Below are 23746 nucleotides of genomic sequence, written 5' to 3'. Positions count from 1 at the left end.
ATTGTTAATGACGAACAAATTATAGATGGTTATTGATAGATTATAAATAGTCGGATGCAAAACACGAGTATACGATCGATCGCAGTCTCGTAATAGTTTAAACAGATCCGAGTGCATAATTTGATTTTGAATATAAATATCAGTTCCACGAATACTGAATGACCGAAGGATATCATGAGAAATGCTGCGGCAACAGCCTCGACCGTTAATTCTTGAGTATGACTCTCTTTCGGTGATTCCTTTAGTCGCACGCATTATCTAATCTAATTATTTTACTGGACGGTAGATGTATACATGCATTTACTTCCCGTGGACGTTCCTGCAAGCCGGCAAATCCTCAAACAATCTATCGAGCAAATTAGCGGTAAGATAACGTTGACAGAGATAGATCGACTCGCGTTGCCGCGCGATATAATTATATTGGACCCTCGGTATTATCTTACCGATTGTGAAAGTTAGTTAATTGACATATCAATGTATAAAATAACGACACTACAAAGCATACACATCCGCACGTGTTTATCTAAACCATGAAATTATATATTCAATTTTTTTCCTATTACTCTTATTAGAATAGCAAAGATAATTTTATAAAGTGCTCGATAAAAGATAATCGATTTTTCAATTTTGAAAATTGGTATTCTTCAAAATGAAAGTAAAAAGACTGACTTTTTGAACGTCTTTTTGCACGAAGGAGGATTCGTCCCTCTATTGCTCGCACCATCGCTACCTTGTACATACGTGCGTATGTGTGTCGAACCCGGCACATGCGCCATTTCGCACGGTCATCGACGCGATATAGCTCAATATGAGTATACATCGACGCGGAACAGGAGAATGAATGCATCAACTGTGCACCAGGGGAGGAACCGCAGGCCGGCAGGCAGACAAGCGGGCAGGCAGGCAGGCAGGCAGGCAGGCAAGAAGGTAGGCAAGCGGGCAAGCGAGCAGGCAGGTAAAGACAGGTAAAGGCAGGTAGACGCAGGTAGGTAGGTGTGTCCATGCCAGAGCGCCGAGTGTGGGCCAGTCCAGTTATTTGAGACGGATAAGAACTTGAGAGAAATAAAAAAAGAAAGCGTGTACAAGCGCGAGAGTACATATAAGTGTACGGAAGGATGAAGAGGAGGAGAAGGACTTGCAACAGAAATTGATAGGACGCTACATTAATGCAATATCTTCGCCAATGTTATCCAAGGGTTGATAGGGCAGGGGTGAAGGGAAGGGGGGGGGACAGGGGACGGAAAAGGATACATTCAGTGTTTCGTGCGTGAACTTCAGTTCCTTCGCTCTCTTTTGTCACTCGACCTTTATTCTCCCGCCTTCGCTTATCGCTCGTTTGCTATACGCTGTCCGAACGTTGTCATGCGCGGAATAATATTAGCCCTCTTGCGAATTGCATGGAATCACTCGCTGATGAGGGCGATGGTGTGACGAGATAACGATTTTTAGAAGATTTCGTTCGCTGTAACCGGTTGAGAGAGACGTCTTTTGAACACTATTGGAAAAATGAATGAGAAAAAGAAAGAGGGGGAGATTCCTATGTAATTTCTCGCGATGACATCGGTGGGTCAAGAACGACGTCCTGTTCTCGCTTGAATTGAATTTACAACGGATAATATATGGTCCATCGTCCACGTAATGGATCTCTTAATTACGTCGTTTTATTCGGACGATTAGACGATCGCCGCCCACGTTTTCTCGGATCTCGAAAACTCTCTCGGATAAATCTGCCTAATTTATGAAAATGTATTCACCAGGAGAATTCATTCGAGTGAGCCACGAAGTCTTGGGTCGGCTTTGAACAGCGTCGTAGCTGCTGTATAATGAGTTTTCAGATCGACAACGATCGATGCGTCCAATTACATTGAATTACAATCGTATCTATCATATTGCTAACATTTAACACACACGATATCGTAATTGTACGAAACATGGGTGGAGAAAAAAGTGAAATATTGAAACTGTGCTCCTGAAGGCATCTCTTTCAATGTAGATAAATCAAAATTATCTTAAAAATCTGTATATTTTATATATATAGTACTATCACAAGTTTATTTCTTTTATTCATAGCTTTTTTTAATGAGCAATAGATGTTAAACACAATTCGACAAGCCATGTCTCATCTCTATACGTCGTCCAACAATTGATGAGGTTTTAATCGTGCTTTCATGCTTTGTTTAACTCGAGAATATACTCTACTCTTACACATACGCTCGCAGATTATATAGAATGCATAATGCGAGCGTTTTAAAAGCGAGGAAATATTTTAAAGCGTATATCGCTGCATTTAGCTTCGGCATGTCGAGCGGCCCCGTTAATTTCACTAATTAAGTTAGCAACTGACCGCCCTGCTTGTTCCATCTCGCATCCTCTTTCCCACTGTTTCTTATAAGCGTTATTTATACTTTTTTTGCGCATTAATTTCTGGCCTTCTTATTTCTCGTCCGACTTCCTCGACGTCGCCGCTTATTTTCCTTCTCCGCTTTGCGTCCATGTCGCCGAGCGTATATACGTAAACGTTTTCGCTGTTTTAAAAAACATTCTCTCTCCGTGCGACTTTTCTTCCAGTTTAAATTCTATAATATGACATTATCGATTTGCAGATGTGTGTGACAACGGTAAAAATTTTAATAAATATTTACGCGTATTTTTAGATGTCACGTCTACAAAAATTACGCGCTCCGTCTTGTGTAAATTTGAATAAAAAGGTAATGATCGTCATCAATTAAAATGCTAAACTCGTAATTAATTATCGCATCCGTATTTGTGACTTGTGCAAATGCCTGCACGCAATCATGCAATGGTATTCTCTTTTAACCTCTCTCTCTCGAGGGATTTTACGATGCATTATGTGCACATTTCATTCAGCGTGGAATTCCAGAAGTCACCCACGAGCCTTTCGATGATGACGGACGAGGCTCGTACAATGGCAACAAGATAACGGGTAACAAAATGTACGATCATCTCGTTGCGCGTTATAAATCACATCGTGTTTACCAAGCTTTTTTGATTCTTCCACCTCGGCGGTTTAATCCGTTCGGTTAATCATGAAAAATCGCTGACTTGCACCACTACGACACGCTACGCTGTTACATCTGCTGTTCTTCGTATACAGGATGTTTCACATCAAAAGCTTCTTTATCAAAAAGTAGAAAAACTAATCTGAAAGATGTCTTGGTCTCAAAGAAATTATACGATCGCAATTGACTTTTTTTCTAAAAACAGATTTTTCCTTAGTTATATTTTTTCTTCGTTCTTAAAGGTTTTTACGGAGCTTCGATCTTAAGATGTAACACGCTATACATAACGTGTCGTCCCCCCCGATATGGGCATTTATCCTCTCGACTCTCATTTATAATTTTAATGCCGAGATGACAAATGCGTGTCGTATTCAACAATATTTTTGGATCGCACATCAGCTTCCGCTCATAGGAGCAGGGATTATCTTGTTCTCGAAAAATATCGCTTTTGATGCCGTTTGTCATCGAGTCGACCACTACGCGCGGCTTGTCGTTCGATAGTAAGTTGCTCCCCTTTGGCCATTAAAAATTAAGAAACGAGTAAGGATACTTGCTCATATATCAAACACATAAATAATTGCACGTTGTACTTCGCAAAAGGTAACTTCTATATACTTCTTTTGTCTAAAAACTGTAAATAAAATGGTGATTAAACTGCACAATTATTTTAATCTTATTTTAAAGTATTGAAGTCTATAGGATTATATCTAGCGTCACGAAAATTGATTTAGAAAAATATGTATATTAAATCTATTTCTAAAGATATATATATATATATATATATTTAATCGCGCAAGCTTGCGACACGGCAATCTTGGCTCTTGAACATAAGTTATATACTTGGAGTGCAGTTTAAAGTCACGACGAAACGGTACCTAATACGAGAATGTGCGATGCATATGTATGGTCCGCTAGCACTTGCCGTTCCGTGATTTCCATAGTAAGAAACGCGCTATTGCAGTTCCAGGTCTCTCGTCCGCCAAGATTTTAGTCGCTATAAAAATGTGACAGAGCGTTGTCGTAAAATGTCTCCTCGAATTAGCGTTAAAGCGACCCGAATAGAGCGCTTAATTTAAGAACTTTCGGTTTTGAGCTTCAGGAAAAATAATTAAGAAGTTTGAATTTTTATCAAAATTTAAGTGGAGCGATTAATGTGAACATTACACCACCATTAGTCTTTCGTAAAATACTCTATACAAGAATGCATATTATTTTTTTTTCTTATTGTTTTTTTATGAAATTATGAGCTACATAAATATTTATTGAAATACGCGCTTTGATTTATTAACAGAGGACGGTTGACAGAATTAATGTATACTATAATCGCTGATCAATTATTCACTAACTATACGAGACTAATAATTTTCACGATACGATTAAGTATACGGACGGTTTATTAATTTGGCTCCAAAATCGTATCTTTAATCACTGAATCTTCGATAATGAGAGAGAATCTGTCGTTTAGAATGTAAATGGATAAATCGACAAAATAAAGCACGAGGATATTAATGAAAAGATCATTAGGGCGATACAAGTGCGAGCCTAATAGAATGCGGGAATGATGTAACAGCCATGCGTCTTCTTTAACACGTAACATATTGAGGATATTCCAACACACATGCGACTTACTAGTACCTAACAGGTAGTAAGCTACACAACTTTATGCGCGCGTTCAAGTGATGAATTCTAATATCCAAACTTTTATTTTTTTATATTTTTTATTACGTTGTATTTCCATTGTGGACACTTGGGGGACGTTAACTGCGCAGTTTCACCCCGTTATACCTACTACTCCATACGTGACAGGGAAGCCTTTCGCGGAGCAAGGAGTCGTTGTACAAGTACAACGTATGTAACATCCGTGATATGTTACGCGGCGTAATAAATACCGGGCGCCGGTGACAGAACAATCCTTACCCACTACCACCACGTGGCCGAAGACCTGATCGTTGGACACGTGGGAACAGTTCCAACGGTGATGTCGGAACTGGTGCCGGCACTCGCGCAGACCCAGCGCGGCGCCTTCGCCCACCGCCGGCATCGCGTGCGGCGCTTTTCTGCACTGCTCGCGCTGACTTTTCGCCAATCCGGGGATGCGACTGCAGACAGCCGCGCCGACCACCACCGCTCCGACCACCCTGGAATAAAAAGATCCGTCGTGAGAAATGTATAATATAAACGAGAAGATAAACGCGTGATAAATACTTTGACGAATGTGATAGAAACTATTTCGACACGTTCGAAAATCTTATCCACCGTTTAAGGAGAAGATATAGTTGCCAATTCACAAGACTATTATTTTAATTGGCTTTATATTTCTTTTTTACATAACTAGGTTAACGCGTATCCGAATTATCTTATTTTTATTTTCTTTCTCATATAATAATGTACACCACTTAATATTGTGTACGGTCAAGGACTTTGTATTCGTATGATAAAACCGTATGTGTGTCCGAAATAGAATAACTTATATTTAAAGATTCTTAAGAAGACGGATAAGTAGAAAAGTAATTTTACGAGCATTCATCTTTATCATCTGCATTTCGATATCTTGACGAGTAAACGGAGTGGTTAACAGGTGCTAAAGCCGATACGATGACAAGCTGAAACTTGATATCCTAAGTCTCCTGCTGGTTCATTGCATAATTTATAGCCTATGGCATCTTTCTTAAGCATTCTTGCAAGGTAAATATCTGTATTTTTAATTTTCTTCTTTTGAGAAAAGAAAAAATAATAGAAAGGAATAGAGACCGATAGAGATATATCATTTTGAAGGTGATTTATAAAATCGCGCGGTTCATCCATCATTTCTAGAGAGCTATAAATATACCCTTCATTACGAGCCACTTACGATTCCTTCCCGATCAGCAATGAAATATTAAGGCGCTCGAAAGTATTATACACGCGAGGGTGGAGTTATCAAGTAGTGGGGTAGTGGGGTCGTCGGGGTGGGATGAGGTAAGAGAGTATCGGGCTGAAGAAAGGATATCGTAGAGGAGGGGATGTAAGACGAGCAGGTTGAATTTCTGAGAAGCATGAAATTGCGACGATTACGCCGTGTCCCCAGGGCGAGAGATATTTGCATTGGAATGCATCGCGCGCTGGGGCTCTCGCAGTGGCCGCCGCCGAATCTCTCCTCGTGGCCACGTGGTGGGACAATCTGGATGTCCTGACGACGAACACGAGAAGAGGTAGGGCGATGGCGTGCCGCCGCGAAAACAAGCTGGCCCCGAAATCGCCCGGAGGGACTTGGTTTCTCGTCACGTCGCTTTCGCGAGGCATAAACGAGAAAGACGTTGACGCGAGAGGTCCCGTCATCGTCCCCTTCAAAGATTTGGCGTGCGCATTCTCGTTGACGGGAAGATGCAATCGCGCAAGGGGCTTGCTGAGGTGGAAAAAAAAGAAAGAAAGAGGAAAACGTTCCCCGTCATTTCTCATAATAAGTACGAGACAGTGAGAACGGGCTTCTTCCTGTCCCGTGCATTTGGTCCCAGTTATATCGTGATTATGATTACATTGTGACAATGGCACATATCTCTACGTGCGTTGGATTAACTGAGAAATTAATTAGAGAAGCGATTTGCAGAAAAATCTGACGATATCCAATTGCAAGAAGGCGGCAACGTTAAACGTTAATAGTTACGTTCTCCTTCTTAATTATGTGCTCGCTACGTTACTCGTTAACCTTAATTAAACACGAGTTGCACCATGACGACGCGCCTCGAAGGCATGTCACGGACGGGCAGGTGATAGCGGTTACTCATTTGTCTTCATTGCTCGTTACTTAGTTAAGATGCACTTTATCACGATTATGTTCACGTCTGACGAATTGTTCCAGCACTCCCGGCTTTCGACGAAAAAAGAAATTGACAATTCCAAAATGATGATTGTTTTATGTTTCCCATATATTCCCCAACGTTTACATTATTTTAAATAGTTTAATTGGTATATTTTTACACATTTTATATCGGATGTAATTCCGAAAAAAATACAAATAGCTTTCAGTTTTCAATCTGATGAAAATTTCTTAAATGACTCTAAACTAAATAAATACGTGGAAGAATTTTCTATGCAATTAAGTGATATTAGTTGAATTATATTTTGTATACATACATTATTTTGACTAAATTTTATTTGCGCCCAAGATCTTTCCAAGTATCTGTTCAAAAATATTTCGGGGAACTTTTTCCAAATTTTGTCCTTTGCATTTTTATATCAATTAGATTATATTAAACGTTGAAAACTACTATTGAAGAGTGCACCTGTATCTTTAGTATGATGATCGAGTAAAAGAGAACAACGGACTCGCGTACTTATGCTCAGCAGCAATCCACACGTAGTCATTAGAGCATAATGTATAACATTACGTCCGTCTCATACGGAGGCTAATGGTGTGCTATTTGCAACAGGGTACCGCAGCACCGTTCGCCATTCGACCGTTAAAGTCGCTGTCAGGTCAGTTCCAATTATGTACCGCTTATCTTAATTTTTACATATTTTCAAACATTGTTTTTATAATCCGATGAAGTTAAATTCCTTCTGAACTAATGCATTTATAATACATATTTATAGTAGGAATAGCTAGTAGTGTAAAAAAATCACGATAATATCTTATTTGGAGATCCATCGTAGATTTGAATAATATTGTGAAAGTGTATTTGAATAATATTATGTAAAGATAATCAAAGTACGATTTATTACCGTAATCAGCTATCGATACGTTTTCTCTCGATTATTTGACATTACTCAATTTATCCCAACTCTGGGCGTTTAAGAGAACCATGGAGAAACGTGAATGCCGAGGGAAAATAATCAGGCTCATACGTGTAACGTTCTGAAGAATAAGCCATCGATAAACCGTCGTTAAAATGCCTGTACATATAGAGAGTGGGCATACAGAGAGCTCGCGAGATTCTATTTTTCCCCGTATAAAATTCTATCAATTTATAGTAGCAAAGAGCCTATTAAGCATTATTAGTTCCATTTATGGCACTCCTCCAAGACTAATTTCCGAGTAATACCGAACTCCTTTCTGATTCCTTTGCATTCACGCATGCTCGCAAATGATATACAATCTGAAATGTAGCGCAATATTTGCAAGCACAATAATACTTCAATCTGGTTTCATTCCCAGTACCGATTTTACATTACACGTCTCAATTTCTCGTTGCCGGTATTTTTCGATAGAATGAGTCACGATCCACTGATTCATCTGGTTGCGGTCGCATTTTTTAAAAGCAACTTCTATGCGGTTAGCCGCAGAAGTCAGAATGAGGACCTTCCTAGACTAGATAATATCAGCATGCGAGGAAACTTGGTATCGTGTGTTATTATAAAGCGACAAATTATTAAAATGGAACGGGTTGACTTGAAATAAATCCCTCGAATAATCCGTAGCGGTCGCAGGTTACAGGTATCTGTTAATGCTGTCTTGCACGCTAGATTATGGGAATTGACATAGAAAGATGCAATAGTAGATACGAGAATATCAGTAGTGCACGCTTGGCGCTTCGCTCTGCTTCGATGATATCTCGATAGCGTATGACACCGCGGGGGTTCCGTGGTTGAGAATCCTGGATATATAATACGCCGTCGCTCCGCTTACTCGAATAACTGTAAATCTTCATAATGCCTCGCGCGATGATATCGAAGATGCCATCTGCAAAATGCTCGTCCACTACGAGCATTTTGTAGAAACGAAAATGGCGTATCTCTATTTTTACGAAAATTGTTCGACGTCTCGGCAGCAACAAAACTCCCTGTGAAAATTTAAATGTCAAGAGAAGAAAGAAGAGAGAGTGAGAGAGAGATTCAGGCTAATAAATAAAGATCTTGTTTTGTAATAGAAAGTATCTTTAATAATCGCGTCACATGAAAATGTATTGAGTGCAAATATTTCAAGTAAAGATAATAATCGATATCGTTACACTCTCCTATAATTCGCGTTCTCATATTTTGATATGCGCTGTCTTTATCTGTCTTTTAACGTTTGCTAAAAGAAGAAGTGCTTCGTAAATAGCACCTTTGTAGTTTCGAGGTGACACGTTCCTCCGACTCTTTCGTCATCAAATTCATCAACAACGAGACACGTGCATCATTCCCTTATCTAGCTCGCAGATTCATGACTCGCGATCGCAAATTCGAGATACATAGTGAAATCTTTCCTGCGTCGCACGTTTAACTCCGTGTACAAGAATGTGGAAGTCGTGACGTATAATACGAATACGATAACGAAATTAATTATCTAAGAAAATACATTTTAATTTATGTATTTCAAATCAACACACACGACAACTCTTCCTTTTCTCTTCTTTGTAAGATTTGTAAATTAATAATTCATCAAGTCGTTTGGAGAATATCGCGTCGTACGCTTTTTTTTTACTTGAAAGATAATGTTTCATTGCGCAACGCTGTATCACTGATTGTCATTCTGACGGAATTCGTTCAGCTTCACGCCAGAAACGAGCTATTGTTGCTTTGTCCGTTTGTCCGTCAGTGTCAAAAACTCGAGATACTACACACCGCCGTGGGTCCGAAGGATCCACAATGTGATGGACGCTTATCCGACATCAAATCTTTGAAACACTTTTTTTTTACGGAGACACCTCGGCCGGTGGGACGCTAGTTCGATGCGTAACGCACTCCGAGTTCCTTTTATTGGCGAGATTTCAACTCGACGGCCCATGGCGAATGGGTTTCGAGTACTCGATATGCCGTGACTAATCGAAAACGCTGGAAGAATACCTGCAGGGGCGGATTCACGTCTTCAACCGCTTTAACTCGTTCAATTAAATCTGTAATAAGAAATCTGGAAAAGATTGACATTCTAATTTTTTGGTCATTATGAGTATTAATTATGAGCATCAAACGGTATTGATATTTCGTATCTTTTTCATGTCTTTTTCATTTCTGTAATCTGCTAAATTATACATTGAATGAGAAAGGAAAGAGAAGAAAGAGAAAGACATTATTTAAAAAATGTATAGTTTTGTTTTTATTTTTTGGCTCAACTGTGTAAATGCGTTCCTGTACGCCCGTCGTGCGTTCGTTGGGATAGGTCTGACTCGTCTCTCGTTGCACAACAATAGCGCCCGCCACAACGATATTCAGAATGCTTTCGCTCTGGTTTATACGATGACTACTTCGTCGAGATTCGATACGCCCATTCTCGTTTCTTACCACGGAATTAAACGTGCCGCAGAGACGTGACTCACAATGTTACTGGATCGACCTACGATCTCCCCGATAGACTGATTCTCCGCGGTCCAAAGAATCGAGTCATCGGCGAGTCATCGATAATCGCTTCTTGATAGATCTGTAATTTGCCCGCGTCCATCTAAACTTTTTCGTTGCGTATGCGGTGGCACGAAAAAAAATATATTTAAAGAGAAATAAATATCTTATCGCCAAAAGTGGTGTGGCATGATCGAAGATTGTAAAATCAATGCGGTATTTAATCAGCTCTCGTAATTGTCCTCTCGCGAAATCATCTGACATAAAATACGGAAGGCACACAGATTTTTCTTAATCGCCTTTGCCTCGCGATTCAACTTATCTCGGCACCTCTTATTGCTCCCCTCGACTTCCTTATGTTTAAACCGGACCAAGCACTTATCTTAATACGCGCCGATTTAGCCGCTATATTTCATCGTATCGATTGCGCTTAGCGGTGTAAGCGACTCCGTCCATTTATTCTCGGTTCTCTCGCTGTGAGATATCCTCTCGTGATGATTTACAGCATTCGGGAAAATCGAGAAGTGGGAAACGCACTCGCGGCAACTCGTCGTGATAGCCGTAATTAGTGGACATCCTGTTTTCCGATAATTTTCCGATAAAGTTATAGCGATTCATCGAACTACGTTTCATTTTCGTAACGACACTGACAGACGGATAACGATTTGATCGCCGTAACTCGACGCGATAGGTACACGTAGATAAGAATTAAGGGCTTTTACTAAGTTGCTCGCCGTGAATGTGTCGTACACACATGCGTGAATCAGAGCTGTTCCCGCTAGCTGCGTGAGCTACTTTAGCGATCAGTACGTTAAGCAGGTAAGCGTACGCTTATGTATGCGCGACGAATTGTATCGCTATCTAATTCTTATATTTATGGCGCGTTTATTGAGTCTTTCGTATTGCGCATATGTCAGGGGTGGCAGTGTGGTCTTGTGGTAAAGCGCCAGACTCGCAACTCCGAGGAACCGGGTTCGAGTTTACCTGATCACAGGAATTTTTATATTCCAAACTGCACCCCCCGCACGAGTGGGGCTCGTGCGGAGAAACTGAGCTTGTCATACAGATACGCATACATTTTTAGGAAGTTTTAACTTAAACGTATATTACATCACAAAATTATGTTACCTTATCAAAAAGAAAAGTCGCGCTTCAAGTGATCTATTACAATTACAAAAAAGAAATGATATCTCTTTAAGTTAGAGCGCCAATTACAGAGAGAACATGTATATTGCCTCAAAAAATAATTGTTGCACTACATTGAAAAATCTTTACATTGTGTCAATTAGAAAAGAATGTATAATAACAATTTTATAAGATTAAAAAATTTTATTTAAATTTAACAAGGGAATACAAGATATTTAAATACAAAGTTATTTACATGTGTATTTTTTAATGGCCACAAAGAATTACAGAAGTAACAGTACAAAATAAAAATATTTTATTAAAATACATAAATTTTTCTTGTAAAAAAACTTGGCGCTGCTAGACCTTTTAAATAAATAAAAACAACAATAAATAAAAATAATTCAGAGAAGAATACAATGGGAGTAATATTAAATGATTATCAGCGTGGATGTGGGAGTGAGTGATATGGGTGTGCGTGACTACGCGGACGGCGGATAATGCGGCTTATAATTAAGTATAGAATAAGTTTATTTATTTATTTAAAATTTCGAGGTCTAGCAGCGCCAAGTTTTTTTACAAGAAAAATTTATGTATTTTAATAAAATATTTTTATTTTGTACTGTTACTTCTGTAATTCTTTGTGGCCATTAAAAAATACACATGTAAATAACTTTGTATTTAAATATCTTGTATTCCCTTGTTAAATTTAAATAAAATTTTTTAATTTTATAAAATTGTTATTATACATTCTTTTCTAATTGACACAATGTAAAGATTTTTCAATGTAGTGCAACAATTATTTTTTGAGGCAATATACATGTTCTCTCTGTAATTGGCGCTCTAACTTAAAGAGATATCATTTCTTTTTTGTAATTGTAATAGATCACTTGAAGCGCGACTTTTCTTTTTGATAAGGTAACATAATTTTGTGACGTGTATCACTTGGGTTATAATTTTTCGGAAATAAAGATACTACTGCTTAGATTTTTTCGAGATTTTTCGAGATATAAAAATCTACCACTTGTTACTTAGGTTTTTTCGAGGTATAATACTACCACTTTCTTTTTTTTTTTAGGTAACAACATATACACTACTATACGTGTACTTGGCGCCTTTTTTTACCTTTTTTTAAAAAAGGTAATTTTGTGCGGATATCACGCCTTTTTGTAGTATATTACGCATTGTATAAACAGTATGTACAGGATAAAGCTATTTGGAGGTATAATACTACCACTTTGTTTTTTTCGAGGTAACAACATAACAGGGTAACAACATAATACATATACACTATTATGCGTGTACTTGGCGCTCATTTTACCTTTTTTTTAAAAAGGTAATTTTGTACGGATATCACGCCTTTTTGTAGTGTTACGCAACTTAATCTTATAAACAATATATCTTATAATTTCATAAACCGTATATAATACAAGGTATGAAGCTAAAAGTGTTACGGACTATTATTTCTAAAGAAAACAACAATTTAATATTTTGCTCAGTTTTTTTAAAATAATAATCTGTAACCCTTTTAGTTGTACATCTTGTATATATTTTTCAATTTCAACATAAAACATAATCGCAATAAAGCATGATTAATGTTAATAAGTCGTTAACTGTAAAATTCTTTATTTATTTTTATTTGCGTGTCTTACTGAATGTTGTTCGCAACTGTATATGTACCGATATCTTCAGGTATCGATATTTTTGATAATTATTTTTACGTCAGACATAATTTTAATTCATCCAATTTTTATTATGTCTAAACATAATTTTTGTCCAATTTTTATTATGTCTAGACATAATTTTAATTCAGCGATTTTTATTATGTCATGACATAATTTTAATTCTGCCGCTAAGGAAATTTTAAGTCGATTTTTATGAATCAAGCTTGAATTCAATGTTTAGGTGTCCCAGGTTGCCGATGACGAGGTCCACATAGCGCGCTCTATAGTTTTCGGTGTCCAGGTGTATTAATACCTTGAATTTGATGGCCACGTGTTCCAAGTTGCCGATGACGAGGTCCACATAGTGCGCTTCGTAGTTTTCGGTGTCTACATGTATTAATACCTCGAATTCGATATCTACGTGTCCTACATTGGGTGCGTTCAGCCGATACTTTGCTAGCCTAGCAATCGTGAGCAGTCGCTCGTTTTCGCTCGTTTCCTCTTTTTTGACTTACTGGATTAAAAAGAGAAGAAACGAGCAAAAACGAGCAACTGCTCACGATTGCTAGGCTAGCGGAGTATCGGCTGAACGCACCCATTCAGATTTAAAGTTATTAATACACCTAGACACCAAAAACTATGAAGCGCATTATGTGGACCTCGTCATCAGCAACCTGGGACACCTAGACATCAATTTCAAGGTATTAATACACGTAGACACCGAAAACTACGGAGCGCAATATGTGGACCTTGTCATCGGCAACCTGGGACACCTAAACATTGAATTCAACATATTATTACACCTGGACACCGAAAACTACGAAGCGCACTATGTGGACCTCGTCATCGGCAACCTGGGACACGTAGACATCAAATTCAACGTACGATTACACCTGGACACCGGAAACTATGAAGCGCACTATCTGGATCCCGTCATCGGCAACCTGGGATACGTGGACATCGAATTCAAAATATTAATACACGTAGACACCGAAAACTACGAAGCGCTCTATGTGGATCTTGTCATCGGCAACCTGGGACACCTAGACATCGAATTCAACGTACAATTACACCTGGACACCGAAAACTATGAAGCGCACTATCTGGATCTCGTCATCGGCAACCTGGGACACGTGAACATCAAATTCGAGGTATTATTACACCTAGACACCGAAAACTACGGAGCGCGATATCTGGACCTCGTCATCGGCAACCTGGGACACGTGGACACCGAAAACTACGGAGCGCACTATGTGGACCTTGTCATCGGCAACCTGGGATACCTAGACATCGAATTCAACGTACGATTACACCTGGACACCGAAAACTATGAAGCGCATTATCTGGATCCCGTCATCGGCAACCTGGGACACGTGGACATCGAATTCAAGATATTAATACACGTAGACACCAAAAACTACGGAGCGCACTATGTGGACCTCGTCATCGGCAACCTGGGACACGTAGACATCGCATTCAACGTATTATTACACCTGGACACCGAAAACTACGAAGCGCACTGTGTGGACCTCGTCATCGGCAACCTGGGACACGTGGACATCGAATTCAACGTATTATTACACCTGGACACCGAAAACTATGAAGCGCACTGTGTGGACCTCGTCATCGGCAACCTGGGACACGTGGACATCGAATTCAAGGTATTAATACACGTAGACACCGAAAACTACGGAGCGCACTATGTGGACCTTGTCATCGGCAACCTGGGACACCTAGACATCGAATTCAACGTACGATTACACCTGGACACCGAAAACTACGAAGCGCACTGTGTGGACCTCGTCATCGGCAACCTGGGACACGTGGACATCGAATTCAACGTATTATTACACCTGGACACCGAAAACTACGAAGCGCACTGTGTGGACCTCGTCATCGGCAACCTGGGACACGTGGACATCGAATTCAAGGTATTAATACACGTAGACACCGAAAACTACGGAGCGCACTATGTGGACCTCGTCATCGGCAACCTGGGACACCTAGACATCGAATTCAACGTACGATTACACCTGGACACCGAAAACTATGAAGCGCATTATCTGGATCCCGTCATCGGCAACCTGGGACACGTGGACATCGAATTCAAGATATTAATACACGTAGACACCAAAAACTACGGAGCGCACTATGTGGACCTCGTCATCGGCAACCTGGGACACGTAGACATCGAATTCAACGTATTATTACACCTGGACACCGAAAACTATAAAGCGCACTATCTGGACCTTGTCATCGGCAACCTGGGATACATAGACATCAAATTCAAGCTTGATTCATAAGAATCGACTTAAAAATTCCCTAGCGGCACTTTCTGCCAAGCATAAAGAACCTACTTTTCCGTTGACTCAATATTTATTATATATATACCTAATTTTTACTTAAATAGAAATCTTCCTCCTGACCGATAAGTTTATCGACCTAATTTTGAAATACGCGCGCGATATCGAAACTGGCGATACCTGCGCCGCCAGCGTCGAAAAAGTGAAAAGGACGTTTCTCTGATAATCATAATAATATTGAATGAGAGCGTTAGGAGGAGTATCTTAAAAATAAATTTTCACATTTGGACTTTGCGTCGCAATATCTCCGCTCGTAAGGCACGTAGCGGAATATTATGAGAGAAACCCCCCCCTAATTGGACCCTAAGCTATCGATCAAGCCTACTTAGAACTTGATCCGTTCACTCGTTATCGAGATCTCAACATCTCGGGTACTCGCAACCCGTCGCGTCGCGTAAAAGAGTCACGGTCGGTCTCGCTCCGCGTGTAGGTACTTGGCGCGAGACACTACCGTGTCTCTTGATAAAAGAAATTGGTCGTCAAGCTTGGGTCGCTGTCTAATACCTATGGCACTAACTTCCCCGGCGTTCCACCTCACACGGCAAATCCCAGCAGTAGACTGCCAGTAGCAAAGAGACGTTGTAATCACGGAGATGTAGACATGAGGCTACCATCGAGTATACCATTTGAATGTGGACTTTAAGAAAAAAGTCAAAGCGATTGTCACAATTGAATTGTGACATTTTAAATTGATCAAAACTCCCAAGCTCCCCAAGCTTGACGACTAATTTCTTTTATGTAATATACGTTTAAGTTTATTTTCATACGTAGTTGTAGTATCTCGGATATTGAGAGTAGAGATATCCCTGGGGTACGCTCGGCGTCGGATCACCCTGCTGGATCATGTTCCCAAGTAGCAAAGATGACGTCTAAAGACGTCTTATTGACGTCATAGACGTCATTAAGACGTTATTAAGATGTCATTTGACGTCACTTTGCTACCTGGGTTGTCTCGCATACTCGGAGTCGGCACGGTGCTCTTCAATTATATATGTAGCTCATATGTAGCTCATGTGATCGCCTTTATGAAACGGCTATCGCCTATTGTGCAAGGGGCTTAATAGTTGATAATTCCAATTTCAAAAAAAATTAAATTTTTTTTTTCAAATCTAAAAAAGAAAATAATCATTCCTTGAAGCTTTTTCACACCAAATACGATTTTTATATTAGAAATGCTTTATTACGTGTGCGCCACGATTTTTTGAGAAATTAGAGAAAAAAGAGATTCTAATGATTTTTTAACATACTCATACTACATTTGTTATATATCACATGTGTGTGTATGTTTTTCATTTTTTAAATTTAAAGATTATTCGAAGCTCCGAATACAAATCCGATATCAAAATTAAAACAAAAATAATATGACGGATAGCAAAATTTTCAAGATTTTGCAAAAATTACAATATAGGTACAATTATTATTAATTATATTTCAGATTATTGATAATTATCCAATATTAAAATTGACAATCATCAAACAAATACAATGAAAGCTGTATTATAAGATAAGAAAGTGAATCTTTACAGAGTCGCAGTTTTATTTAATTTTTCGCGCAACAGGTCGTCGTTTTACGGATGATTCTTACGAATGATTCTCGTGACGATTGCCGTTCGCGCGTCACATCTGTCGTTGCAGAGTGAATGCACGTAATACTTTTGACGCGTGTCTCGGCACTGTCTTGAATTCCGGCGTTCCAATGTCGTTCCATACCGCGCGACGTCACGCTCGGAGACGCTTGTACGGTGCGTCGCGTAGGTTGTCCCGATGCACATGAAGAATCACATACGCTTCACCTTCCATTAGCATTGAATACGAATTAAATTAACCCTACGATAGCACATTCTTTCGAGTACAAGAGGGTGAGAGGAAACAACGATCGAATAGCGAACGATATAAAATGCAATTTTTTTTTCTGTTCTCGCAGCGAAATGGCATCGTCATAGCATCGAGCGTGCTCGATAAATCGCGGTAAATGAAAGTGATGAAGTTTTCTTATGGCTGGCTGACTGTCTTTTCCCGATTTTTCTTTCTCGTCCAGGTTCTTATAATTTTCACTTAAGTAGAATTTTATATTCCGTCCTGTTCTTTCAATCATCCTTTCTATATATATTTCTCGTATACACATGCACAACTTTATGGCTACCTCCGTCTTCTCGTTGCACGCGTACTTAATACGATTCCCGACACGCTAATTATATCAGAGCGCTGGTCCCGATGGAGATCACGACTCTTCGCTAATTGCACGCCCGGTGTGACCATGTTAATAGATAGTTTTTTAATTGGTTGCTCCTATTCGTTCAAATGTACTCACGTAAGATCCAGCGGACGTCATCTCTCTCTCATAACTATTATTAAAAAAACATCGTTGTGACTAAATTACATAAAAGTCATTTATGCAATTTTTAAAGTGCTTAATTTAACGTTTCTTTTACCTTAAATTATTGTACGTATCGTTTAATTTGAAACATTCCAGAGAGGCGAGATACGTAAAGCACGTGGCACGTTTATCTAAGTTATAGGGGAGCCTTTCGTCCTAATGGTCCCGTTTTTCCTTTCTCACCTTTAAATAGTGCCAGTCACCGAAAAGCGTCCTATTGTGCGACGCGAGAAATCTGGCCGAGCTGTGTTCGCGCTCTCGGGGCGCTCATGTTATTGACCTCGAAGATATTGCCGGATACGATCCGTACAGGTTTAACTGATCCTAGGAGAGGAGAGAGGCGCTTACACTTAGCCGAAGCTAATTAAAAGGATCCATCGGCGGAGTCGAAGGGCGCGAGATAAGATCGGCGTTGACGCCACGGTGAGAAACGTCGCCGTCGGGCGTTACGGCGACCTTTCTCGGGATAGGGGTGAGAAATCTTACGGCGTTTCACATAAATCTTCTCCCGTCTCGCCCATCTCGCGGATCGGTACGAGATATCGATAGGATGACGTGTACATTACAGGCGGCTTCGTTGTCTACTACGATAATCCTGAACAGGATTTGATTTATTTTATAATACGTTTTCTAGTTTAGACTCGTTCACACAGACTTAATTTGCGATTAAACAAAAATTCTCTATTTTCTCCCTCTTGTATTATAACACCTATATTTAGGTATATCTGGATTAGAAGACAGCGGATAAAGTGGTAAACGAGAACGTAGAAAAGAAGATGCAAGAATCAGTGAAAAAAAGGGAACGGTTTACATACGTAATTTCGCGATATTATCTGGGCGCGAACATATCTGCCGGTCCCTCAGCTCCGGTGCGGTGGAGTGATCCGCGGAGATTCCCACGCGCGCAGCGGAGAGCCCGTCCAATTTCGAGATTTCGGGGCCGGCCGGGTTAAATGTTAACATGGGAATTATGCTAATTGCCGTGGTGCCCTCGCCATTGGGACATTCGTCATCCACCCGTAGTTTTCTGGCCGCTTTTTGCGGGTATACGTATACGGCTTATATACCGACCGTTAGGCTGCGCGTACGGAGGAGGTGATCCAGAAAGACGAGACGTATTTGAAAGTCTAATTTTTTTTTTACGATTTTCATGCCCGAGAGAGAGAGAGAGAGAGAGAGAGAGAGAGAGAGAGAAAGATCGGAGTCTTCCTCCCGTAAAGCCATTCCGTCCGTTTCGCTTAAGCCTTTGTTTTTGCTCCCAGTTGCTGCACGCATGCCAAATTCTCTACTCAGTTTCGTTATTCCGTACGTGGTAGAAATAAATCATTTTTTTTTACTTGGACATTATTGTATAATTTATTGCCTAAAGCCCAAGAATGATTTATATATAGAATTTTATTCGATTGCATAATTATCATTGCTCTTCTATAAAAACGTTGCCAAACGTTGCTGTGTGTTATGTGTATTTTAAGTGAGAAATAGTATATTCTTTAAGATAGCACGCGTAAATGAATATATGCAAATTAGTTTTTAGATATTTACTCCCATCGGGAAATCTATGTGAGCGGAGAGAGGCGAGATGCGGGAAAAATTTACTCCCACGTGCTATGCTGTACAGCGAACGGTACTACGAGCGGGCGGAGTCTGCGCGAGCGATTACCGGAAATTCATAACTTAGCATCAGGCCGACGAAAGAGGGTTAATCAGCAAAAATACGAGACGCGCTTTGTCGCGGGGAAGGCGCTCGGGAACGGGAACGAGCGTTAGCTGAAATATAATTTTGCGTGGATTAGCGTGGGATTGTGTAAATTCGCGCTTGGGAATCGCAGCGCGACGCAACCTGGTCACGGACGGCGTATGGACCATAATATGCGATACCACGCCCCTAAAATCGACGAATCTGACATTTGACCCGTGGTAAAAATCGAAAAGGACGGTCTCACGCGATCTCTTTCTCCGACGTGTTATTATCTCGCGTAATAATTTCGTTAATCTCTTCTTTCATTTCGAACGAAAAAAATATATACGCGCGTTTTGCGAATTGAATCTTCGTCCCGTATCTTCGTCGATGACCTAGATGGACTTTGCTGTCTTTGTCACCGTGGAAACCAGTTTGGAACTTTGTAATTTGAGTGTTTGCGAGTGATGTAATGTACTGCTTCTGCGAATCCTGCTTATTTCGCGACGAGGTCAGTCTCGCAAAGTTGTACGATAAATTGGTGGACGATTATAACGGGGGGGGGGTGCCACGTTTCAGCGAGATACTTGAAAACTATTAAATTTGAGATAACCTATCAAAAATAAGATTCAAGCCGCGTAAATAAATCTTTATCTCCAAATCGGATTTAAATAAAAACTATACTAACGGTCTAGGCACATTACTCCGATTTTTCGGATTACCACCATTCCTAATATAGAATTATGGTCGATTGCAACCCCAGCGTGAACATCTGCAACAGCTTGCGGTAAATACTGTTTAAAAGACATTCGCGTGCGCTTATACGTGCAAAGAGAGAAGGAGAAGAAAGTCTCCTTGCGCGTGTGGTATTATCGAGGTGTGCAGCAAGTGTGTCCCTCTCCGCGGTGGGCGTTTCTTCCGATGATCAGAGTGGGAGAGGGTGGGTGGAGAAGGATATAGGAAGAGAGGGACGGGGGAGAGAGACGGAGAAAGAGAGGAGAGAAGCGATTCAATTTATGTCTCGACAATGCGGCTTTGTCTCGCCAAATTATCATACATGAACCTATATACATAATCCCGTGTACCGGCGCATTATCATATCATAGCCACGCATTAAAGTACCAGTTCCTCCCTGCCTCTCCCGTCTTCCCGTCCCTTCCCTCGTTGTATCGAGCGAGGCGCCTGTGTTTATGCGATCGACAAAAGAAATTGCGGGTCGCTTCATCGATCGAACGCCCCGACGCGAGACGCGAGGGTTTCGCAAAGTTATCTTTGATGTGCGACGCGCGCCGACACTTCCGGTACGCCCAAGTACGAAGATATGCAAAGTTCCGAGTGTTACATTCAAAGAAATTGGGACACTATTTTTTCGAAGAAGTCGTATCGTATAATGTAAAATATTTTGAAAATTATAAATATCGCTCTGTTTCTGTTCTTTCCTTCTCTCTCTTCGAATATATCGGTGTATTCTTTTTTCTTTTTCACTTTGTTGTGTCATCTGGCTCGCATTGTACAGAATCTATTGTTCTATTGTAAGCGAGGAGAATATTAAAGTCGTATACATCATGTGACACCCGCGACAGTGAGCCAAATGAATTCTGCAAGTCACTACGCGGCTCGAGGTAAGAATCGTCGACGAAACGACGCGAAATTAGAGGAGTAGGAGAAGCCCGGGGGACATCAGCAAGCACCTCAATGACAGGAGAGATTTCTCAATCAATCCAGAGCGTATCTCGCGCGAGACTCTCGAGGGACTTGAAAATCCGAGGCATTGACGGGATAATTACATGCACGTAGACCGCGTAATATGTTCGTCTGTCTTGCAAGAAAAAGAAGAGCCGAAGAAGATAGAGATAGAGAATAAGAGGGGGAAGAGAGAGAGAGAGAGAGAGCAAGGGAAAAGAGAGAGATAAAGGAAGACGAAGAGAATGCTTGATAGCATTCGGCTCTTGTGCTACCGCTGGATCCGCCTCCGGCCACCCAGGACGATGATCGTCGTCGACGATGATCGGTTTAACCTCCACTCAAATCGTCCACGAATATTTCCATTTGCATAATAGAGATTATATGCGCGCCGAGGGGAATCCGGTGTGAATTTATTTGCCTTTCTACGAGCAAGAGCTAGTAAGAAATTTTTTATTCCTATCGCTAATAATTCCCAAGAAAATATCCCGCAACATTTTATATAGCCATGCACAGATGCCGTGTAAATACATATACTACATATTCTGAACGCTCTTATTTTTAACGTTCGTTTCAACCTCCGTATTCTTAACGTGTACTTTTACGTTGCTCTTTCGTTATTTTGTCACTTGGTAATATGCGCACGTGTGAGAATGCTCATTAGTTGAAGATAATCGCACGATCAAGACATTTTTTTCGTTTTGTGCACAAGTGCCATTGGAATAAGAACAAAAACTGAGGAAAAGTGTTAAGAATAGGGAGGTTTCGCTGGCACCTATGCACGGTGCTTTAGAATTCGAGCCGCTTGAAATCTCGTTTGACATTAGATTTATTTCGGCAAGTTCCGCGAAATCGTAATCAATACGCGTGAATGTGGGTAGTGCCGATTGTTTATTAAGATTGGCTCGATGATGAATGCGTCGTGTCGCATAATATGTGGGACAGCGAATAAACCACGAGTGGCGGAGTAGTCTTCGCAGTTATATGCGCGCACGAGTATACTTATGCGGTATACGTGTATATATACTTACGTGCTTTATGCCAATGGGCTTTACAGCTTGCAGCACGTCGACGTGCTCGAGCAAGCGCGATAAAGCCGAAGGCTCGAGTTTAACGAAGCGCTTAATTCAAGGCACGACCTTTATTACCCGATCGGAGGACGTTATACTTCCTCGCCAAGTCGCGATCATACGAATCGACAGTGAAGAAAGTCCACGGCAGATCGAGAGTATATCCTTTATTATCCCGCGGAAATAAAACAGCGCCAACGGACAAGTAGGTGAGCGGCAGAGAAAGTGAAAGCGCCGCTCGTGTAGAAAATAAAGCGTAGAAAATAAACTTTAATAAAATGTTTTTTTTTTACGAGGAATATTGTATATATATTCGCAATTAATAACAGCGCTAAATTTCTATGAGTCAGACATATGATCGATTTTTTCTTGCGATTCTATTATGATCCAAGAAAACGTGCGTGTCAAATTGAAGCATTTAGAAGCATGAGCTTAAAAGTTCGAGGTAGTGTATTTTTGATTGAAACTGTCTCTCGGCCATTGTAACGGCAGAATCCGGACGTACGGGCTAATTCGGAAGCGGATCACGTTAACCGGCGTGACATTTTGTGGAAGACCCTCGCGACATAGCGGAACGTACCACAGAAATGACTCATGTGAACGACTCAATGTCCCGATAACGATCAGCTCATTAAAGTACCGCGGCAGACCGAAATATGGCTTACCGGGACATGACCGCGAGGAGACGCGCGAGAGGATACGGATATATATATATATATATACGTACGAAACGCGGATGAGAGACAAGCTCGCGAACTCCGCGGCTCGAGAGCAGCAGAAAACGACTCGGGCGAGCGGCTCACGTGCAATAGAGTACGCGATGGCAGGAGATAAATAGATAGCGCGGTGGAATAACCGAGGTCACGGGTCTGACATTTCGGTACGTGTGATCGGAAGAGATACACTTGAGAGCGACCGACATGGGCTCTCGACGCGCAGTACATAGATTTAGATAGCAGCACGCGGAACTCGTCGTCAAACCACATCTTCCACAATTCTTCGCTTTACTGTTAATTTTTCTATACTAGTTTACTATACTTACTGGTCACCAATTACTGCCTCGTACGTTTATAAATTATTAATTTTTTTACTGATACTGTTATATAAAATAAGAAATAGAAATACACGAAGAAATAGAATTACATAAAAAAACCATATAGCTTTTTTCAAAGAAAGAATCGATGACGTTAATATCTCATAAAAAAGTAAAAACGTATATTATAATAAATTTGTGCATAAATTATACATCGAAATTCTGTACAAACATTAAGTAACGCCACCACCAACCAAAGAAATCTTTCCCTGTTTATTAATTAAATAAAATACGATTCATTCAATCGCTAAATGACGCGATATTCCCAGAATACTATTAGCGTCGCAGGAGTGGCGAGAAAAAGTAGTCGGCAATACTCGAGGGAAGGGAAGGAACGGCTTTTACGTTATTATATTATAAGTATGTCTCATGACTATCGCGAGCGCGGTTGCTACTGGCGAAACCTACAAAAATCAGGTATATTTGCATATTAGAAGAAG

The 23746-nt window shown here is 40.4% G+C and overlaps 1 protein-coding gene across 2 annotated transcripts in view; it reads right to left on the bottom strand.

Annotated features, from left to right (window-relative positions):
* LOC143906076 (protein Wnt-7b) overlaps positions 1 to 23746 on the bottom strand; it is a 54914-nt gene that overhangs the window by 13569 nt on the left and 17599 nt on the right. For both annotated transcript variants that reach the window (XM_077421866.1, XM_077421865.1), the window contains exon 2: positions 4938 to 5158. In XM_077421866.1, the coding sequence (XP_077277992.1) occupies positions 4938 to 5158 (221 nt within the window). The remainder of the gene's footprint in view (positions 1 to 4937; positions 5159 to 23746) is intronic.

This window comes from Temnothorax americanus, unplaced genomic scaffold (genome assembly GCF_048541705.1).
Source record: "Temnothorax americanus isolate GAGA-0224 unplaced genomic scaffold, ASM4854170v1 Scaffold7, whole genome shotgun sequence".
Taxonomy (NCBI): Eukaryota; Metazoa; Arthropoda; class Insecta; order Hymenoptera; family Formicidae; genus Temnothorax; species Temnothorax americanus.
The sequence above is the reverse complement of the archived record's forward strand: the minus strand, read 5'-3'. Positions and strand labels throughout refer to the sequence as shown.